Source organism: Athene cunicularia, assembly GCF_003259725.1.
Source record: "Athene cunicularia isolate RWA chromosome 4 unlocalized genomic scaffold, athCun1 chr4_part3, whole genome shotgun sequence".
Classification (NCBI taxonomy): domain Eukaryota; kingdom Metazoa; phylum Chordata; class Aves; order Strigiformes; family Strigidae; genus Athene; species Athene cunicularia.
The window spans coordinates 284,564-291,633 of record NW_020799100.1 but is presented as its reverse complement, the minus strand read 5'-3'; the positions used below and the strand labels follow the sequence as shown (position 1 = coordinate 291,633).

Below are 7,070 nucleotides of genomic sequence, written 5' to 3'. Positions count from 1 at the left end.
GAGATGCGGAACTTCAGGCTGAGCAGTTCTTCAAAGATGTGTGGTTCCCCATGAAGGAGCTGGAAGGGGGACTGCTCGTGGGAGCAGCGTGTCATGGTGCTGGCAGAGCACACAAAGACTAGCTGTTAGATAGAAGGTAGCAGAGAGGCAGCTGGTTTTCATTTGCATTCCCGGGGTGCTCATATGCAGGAGAGGATGGTTCTCACCCAGCCAACTCTTATTTCATGTGAGCCTTTCAACAGGATAACAGCATTTTGATACTTTCTAAGGGATCTCTGACTTGCACAGCCTAGAATTCATTGAATGGATCAAAATGACTTTGCAGAGGGCAGAAGTCCTAGGGTCTGCTCCCCAGTTTTACTGCTAATGTGATTTACGGTCTTAGGAAAGCTACTGTAGGTCTTAGTCTTTAGTTTCCCAGGCTCATAACTCCCATGAGGTAGAGCCATACTAAAGTATTTCAGGTCTGGAAAAAACATATTAAAACCACATCTGCAAGAGACATCCCAACACCTGTCATTCTCTTCAAGCAATCCCTGAACTGGTAGAATTTGAATTTGATCAGAGAGTGGGGAGAAAAAGGAGATGGCTTTGTTTGCACTCTTTCCCCTCTGTCAAGGCATACCTCTCTTGGAAATAAAGTGAAGTCAAGGCACAGACTGCTCCAGGTCCACATGTGAAGAACTCCTTAAGCAATGCTTTCTGAGTAACCAGTGCCTCCTGTCAGGAACAAGAAAGGAAAACCTGGCTGTTTGGGTAATCTGATTAGACACCTCTCCCCAGCAATACACTCAGCAAGCTCAGGTCAGCCAGATACCTGATAAGCCTCTTGCCAGAGGTCCTGTCCTCCGTGTACTTACTTGGCCCAGCTCTTGGGGGTGGAAGGTGACGATAGCCATGGTGTGGCCGCGGCTGGTGGTGCGCACCACAAGCTCCCGCCAGTGTCCGCCTTCATGGAAGAGGATGCAGGGGTCCAGCGGGGAGCGACGGATGAACTCCTCATAGCACTGAGTGGAGGGGAAACAGCACTTATCAGACAGCAAAGACAACTGCCCCGGTCTTAGCGTAACTCTGTGCACCCCAAAGGGGCGGCCGCAGGCAGGCAGTGGCCCTTTTCATTCTTCTTGTAACAGGCAGGCGGAGGTTCCCGGGCAGGTGCCGTGGGCGGGGCCGGTGAGCCCTCGCGGTAGGCCGCAGCTCTGGCTGGCGCCTCCTCTGGCAAACCCTGCCCCGCAGGGGAAAACGCGGGCGCTGGAAGGGGGCTGCAATTGGATGAGGCTGACGGGAATGACGTTATGGGCTTGGAGAGAAAAAGAAGAAAGAATAGCGCGGAAGGAGGAGGGGGAGGGGAGTAAATGAGCATCGTCGTCTTACAAAAGGACTAAATCAGTTCTTAGCGCCTTATCTCCTCTAGCAGACGAAGGTGATTGGTAGTCCAAAAATAGTTTGCTAGTGCTGGGGGGCAATGATGGAGGTCAGCCCAATATAGATAAACACAGAATTCTTCTCGCTGGACTCCAGGAGTCTTGTCTTCCTCTGTAATAAAGAACATGTAGCCCCTAATGTGGGTCAGTAACTCATACTATTGCAAATGTGAAGGGATGGGGACATTTTTCAGAATTCACTTACACTCTGAATTTTTTGCAAGGATAAGCTTTGCAATGTGGAATATTTTACATTATTGCAGCATCTATACAGGTTTTGGTGAAGAACATGACAAAAGATAAATACATGTTTCCAAAAGCTTACCGAGTTAGATGCACGTGTGAAGTTCAGCTGGCCAAAAGGCTGCAACAATTCAGTTAGGAATACTTTGTGTAGGAATACCCATCATGATGTGGTTTTCAGTTCGTGGTATGTTGTTTTTTGAATTTAAAAGTGATTAATTAAACTCGAGTCAGGGCATGGTAGATGGAAGTAAAGCAAATTCCATATACATTTGGGATGGCCTTGAGGTAGTCTGTAAAGACAAGAGATTGTCTAAAAATGTGGCCTGTTTCCTTTGTTCAGGATGCACAACTGGTAAGAGATAATTAAGTCACTGAGGCTCTAAGAGGAGGATTTTTCAGCATGTATATATTTGGGACTACATCTGTTTCAGTATTAAGAAAACCGGATATACTGCATATGAACACCCATCATCAATTTTTATAGAGATAAAATACTGACATTTTCCTGGAGTTTTAATATCTTTTCTTGCTGCTACGTTGTACTAAGCAGAAATTTATCTGAGACTGTTTCATGAAAATGTTCAAACATAGCCTGTGGTTATTAATATCCAGTCCAGTAGTGTTTAGGTGGCTTCCATCCTACATCATCTTGTCTTTCTCTGAAATTCCCCTGACATGATTCTGCCCATTCTGTGCAGTGTTTGAGCACAGGAGAAACATTTTCAGGTGTCTCTCTCAAAAAAAAAAAAATTGTTTCTGTCAAGACATTTTTCTCCAAATTTCAAAAAGTTTATTTTCATGAATAATTAAGAAAATAAGGAAAAACTGAAAACAGACAAACATCGAAAAACAAACAAACTCAGAGGTAACATGCTTCTTATGACACTCTAACATTTCAGACACAACACACAGGGATTCAGGCTCTGGAGACAGGACATCCTCCAGCTCACCAAAGCTGTATGTGGGATGAACAATGAGGTACCTGGAAACGTTCAGACCCTCATCTATCAGCAATAACTGACAATTCTATAAAGTTGTGGTAGTTGTGAAAAAAGGAATTTTTTTTCTTGCAAGTAAATAGGGAGCATGATGCTACTTGCCAACAGCAGACTGATATTTTGGAGTTCTTTGGGCAGTTCTGGGCCCCATCCCCTCACCAGGGATCCTTACTCTCTGCCAAGAGGGGTAAAGAGATGCCATTCCCTCATGTGAAGCCGACAAAAATTACTGTTATCAGGCTACTGTCCCAGTTTCAGAGCCTCTGCAAAGTGTGGAAATCAAGGAAGATGCAAATAGCGCATCCCATGTTTTCCCTGGATAAGCAGTCCAAAGAAAGGGCTGGGCACAGAGGCAGCAAAAGGAGGCTAAGGGATCTCTCAGACACAACAAACAGCACTTTTATGCTCAGTAGGTCCTTTCCCCCCTTGACAATGAAAAAGGAGGCGTAGATTTGTGGATGGGGCTGCACAAGCAAGCACAGGGACACTGGTTATGTTCTACCCAGCCACTGTTGCTACGAGTGCCACACAGCAGAAGTGCATCCAGGCTGGGTTCCAGCTGCCGTGGGGCTCATTGCTGATGCTCAGGGACTAATCTCCCCACTGCTGAGTTAGCATGACCACCTGCCCAAGTCTTTGCCCACGCTCTCCGGCTGGTTTTGCAGCTCCTGCTGAGGCCAGCACTACTCCAGCCAGGCTGCTAGCTGCCTCCAAACTGTCCTGGTGAAAGCTAGCTTGTATTTTTCTACATTACAGGGCAGTAGCAAAAGCAAGACTACAGTGTAGACATACCATGTGCCTCTCAGACCTCAAGTGCAACTTTATTTAGACAGACAAAAAATATAAATAGGTAAATAAAAAAGAAATTTTCTGGGTGATTTTGGAGAGCTGCCTTGAGGGTCCGTATTTCTCACATGCACTCAACTAGGATACCTTCATTTTGCCTTTCTCAGGAGCTGCTTCATGGATGAGTGGCTGCTCATCCCCGTTCACTGACAGGATCCTCTTTTCTGGCAGCTGCTCCTCAGGCTGGCGGGCAATCAGCAGACGACAGGTAAGCAGGATCCCAAAGACTAGGGCATGGGCGTAACGCTTGAGTGGATCCCCCACTAGCTGGTGGAAAAAGAGCACAGCCAGCACAAGGAGGAGGAGGAGAAAGTTGGCCACATCTTTGGGGCGACCAGGCACCAGTGTCATGACAATGCCACACGCCACTTCTAGGGCACCAATGCTCTTGCGGAGAAGGATGGAGCTGACTCCTATCTTCTTTAGCATGGGGAGGGCCCGCACGTAGCTTTTGTATGCTCGTTTCTGAAATCAAGCAGTAATAGTGTAGAACACCAGAATGTGAGAAAGTAAAGGCAAAGGTGACTTCCATTGCAATAGGCTGATGTGCAATATGACCTAAAGATCACTTCAATCATCGCAGACCCCTCTGCCACAATATCCAATCTGTATCCCTAGAGCTTTTGTTGGGGGGATATTAACACCGTCAACCTGCAATTCCCCCTTTATAAGCTGTTGTCTCCTCACTGGAAGACAGTTGTACAAGCTAGCACCCATCTTTGGATCTAGGACCAGGCCAGGTGTACCTTCTGAGGCCTGAAGTTACAATTGATAGAATAAGCAACACAGAACTATGTTGTTAAAAAAAAAGTACCTCCCGCTAAGAGTAGCTCATCCTTTATAATTAAATAACACACCTAGTCCCTGCAAAGCCAAAGCACAGCAAGTAAAAACCAAAGTCTCTTTCTCCCTCAAAGCAACTTAACAATATCCCAGTGTTTATGGGCAGTATGATATAAGCATGAGACTATACATGAAAGCTGAGATTCACCAACCCAGTCCTGTGCTTACATACCTTTATACTTTCTTTCCTCAGATGAAAGCAAGCTGACATTTGATATCCTTTGCTCCCTGGTTTATTCTGGATTTTAGAAGCAGTGTTAAATTGCAAGACTCAGTCTTCTTATACAGCTGCCTCATTGTTTCAGGGAAGAAACCACCTCTGTCCTTACACATGTTCAGGTTCTTGCATTTGAACATTAGGCTTATTGGTTTTGTTTGGGTTTTTTTCTTTTTCAATCAAGGAATTCCTTTATTTTTATGTTTTAATAAAGCTCCTAGTTATCAGAGGCACTGAAATTATTTCCACTTAACACTTGAGTATAGTATCCCTGCAGACATTCTTGCCACTGTGTTCTCTGCTTTCTAATCAGGGAGACGGAAATGGAAGCTGAATTTCGGGTACAGAGTTGTTCAGTTCTCACAGGCACTGATCAGATTGTAGATTTACTTCCATGTGATTTTAGAAACCTGCACTACAGGCACAGAGAACTTCCCCACTTCCCTGTAAATTTTGCTGCTTCCTTCCAAGAAGAGCTGACACTTCACATGTGGTTAAAAAATATACAGCGCTGTCATTTTTGCTACTAAATAATTGAAGATTTCATGACACATTTAAATGTATGCATTGTAAAGATGCATTTTAAACCTTCAATGAATAAAATGCTCTGAGGAGAGGTTTTTAAACAGTTGTGAAAAATACAGCTTTTTAAATAAATGTTCTATCAGCATGTCCTAGAGTACTCTGGTATTTTAAGTATTTTAATAGACAAACTAGTGTGTCTGTTTTTTGCAGAATGAAAAACTGCAGGTTTTGTGCAGTAGGTAGGTAACAGAGATTCTCCATTTGCTTCGGGCAAGAAACCATGCTTACTGATTGGCAAGATCTGGTTTTCACTGTCTCCATTACTACAGACCACCCTGGTATGCAGCACAGCAAAAGCATGCGAGTATAATGAGCCCTGAACATGTTATAATATGGGCTATTAAGAATGATGGAGCTGTATAATATCTGAGTACCTCTGCTGTCTTTTTGTAAAAATGGAGATCATTCCTACCTGTACGCCTGACTCTTGGTAAAGCAGAAAGGGGACAGAGAAAATAAATATTTTACAAACCAAGGATTTTGCAATGCTTCTAAAGTCTCAGTGCTTTTTATCTGTCCCTTATGTAGCAGAAGCTTAAGAGCTTTGTTTTCTGGGCATTTTATCATAGTCTCTTGCTCCTGAGTTACTTCTTGGTGATTCTTCTCTGCGAGATCCCCGTGCTGGGCTGTAGACAAGGCACTGCGATTCAGATGTTATTTGAGAGCTAGGAAAAAGCAGCTGGGCAGGTGGAGCAAAGGAAGAGAATAGAATGTGCTGGAAACTTCCAGCACTATTTTTTAGAGGCACAAAAATTATACCAATGCTTTTCAGCCACTGAAATAAATATAAGGGGGAGGGGGGAAGCAGGTGGCAGGAGAATAAACAAACATAGACAGGGAAGCAAAACATAGCAGCCAGTCCCTTGTCTGCCTGCAGCTCGCAGGCAGCAAAGCTCTGCAGCAGGGTTGGCCCTGGGCAGAGAGGAGTACAAACTGGCTCACCAGCTGAGAAATGCACACAGTGACTTCTTCCCGACAGCCCTTTCCCATTAGGCAAGAGGAGGAGAGGTTCATTTCCCAGGATGAAGAGAATAGTAAGGTGACAGTATAATATCTTCTTCAGCCAGCTACGAATATCAAAGCATTTCACAGTCCTAATTAATCCCTGCACAAGTCCGGTGAGGTGGGGACAGTCAGTGTCATTATCTTTGCTTTAAAGCACAGAATTTTGAGGATGATCATTTGGCTGCCAAAGCAGGCATCTGCTCTTCCTATCCCCAGTCCAGCCGTACCTACCTGATACATGTTCTTTGCAGAGACCCTTGTGTCCCCATCCTCTGCAGGCACTGGGGTGCTGTGCTCCCCTACCCTCCTCGCAGCGCCTCCCCGTCCCTACCCACAAGAGGTTTCTCCATGGCCAGGCTCAGAGCGAGCCCAGGCGAGGGCTGCCAGGATATCCTCGGCACTGCGTATTATTTGTTTCTCTCCGAGTCCATCAAATAAGGAGACAGAGAAGCTTCTTCCCTTCTCCCCTCTCGCCACCATCGTTCCAGAGCTGTCACCTCTCTCTACCCCGCTGCGAACGCTTATTTTGCCGCAAGGTTGAGGGGAGGGAGCCCTAACGCATTTCCCTGCGTGCTGCCGTACTCACCATCTCGTTGTAGGCATCTCTGCTGAGCCGAGGGGTCAGCTTGATGGTCCCCATAAAGACAAAGAAGAGCCCCAGGGCCACCGAGAGCGCGACGATAGTGATAGTCCTGGGCGATGCCATGGAGCCGCCGGGAAGGGTCCTAGCGAGGCCTCCTCCCTGCGGCTGCCAGCCCGGGCGGGAGGTAGCCAGTCACCATTGAAGGAGCTGAGGACTGAAGCTGCCGAGGCAGCGAGGACGACAGCAGGAGGGATTCAGCCTCCTCCGCTCAGCAGCTCCGGGTCCTAATGCCCCCAGGCGGGCAGCCAGCGTTCCCTGTGTCC

The 7,070-nt window shown here is 46.2% G+C and overlaps 2 protein-coding genes across 2 annotated transcripts in view; both read right to left on the bottom strand.

The window, feature by feature from the left end:
• The window catches only part of CENPI (centromere protein I), a 22,684-nt gene extending 19,347 nt beyond the window's left edge, over nt 1-3,337 (bottom strand). The window contains exon 1 of the mRNA XM_026848574.1: nt 1,750-3,337. The gene's annotated coding sequence lies outside the window, so the exon portion shown is untranslated. The remainder of the gene's footprint in view (nt 1-1,749) is intronic.
• A 125-nt stretch (nt 3,338-3,462) lies between these two features.
• Nucleotides 3,463-7,055, bottom strand: TMEM35A (transmembrane protein 35A). Its single transcript, XM_026848575.1, has 2 exons — nt 6,751-7,055; nt 3,463-3,979 (listed from the first exon to the last, which is right to left on the bottom strand). The coding sequence occupies exons 1-2, from the start codon at nt 6,868-6,870 to the stop codon at nt 3,593-3,595; spliced, it is 507 nt and encodes a 168-aa protein (XP_026704376.1). The 5' UTR covers nt 6,871-7,055; the 3' UTR covers nt 3,463-3,592.
• Between the last annotated feature and the right edge of the window lie 15 nt (nt 7,056-7,070).

Coding starts and splice junctions, on each gene's coding strand:
- TMEM35A (XM_026848575.1), bottom strand. CDS start 6,870: ATGGCATCGCCCAGGACTATCACTATCGTCGCGCTCTCGGTGGCCCTG. Junction 3,980..6,750: donor GAGATGCCTACAACGAGATG/GTGAGTACGGCA, acceptor GCTTGATTTCAG/AAACGAGCATACAAAAGCTA.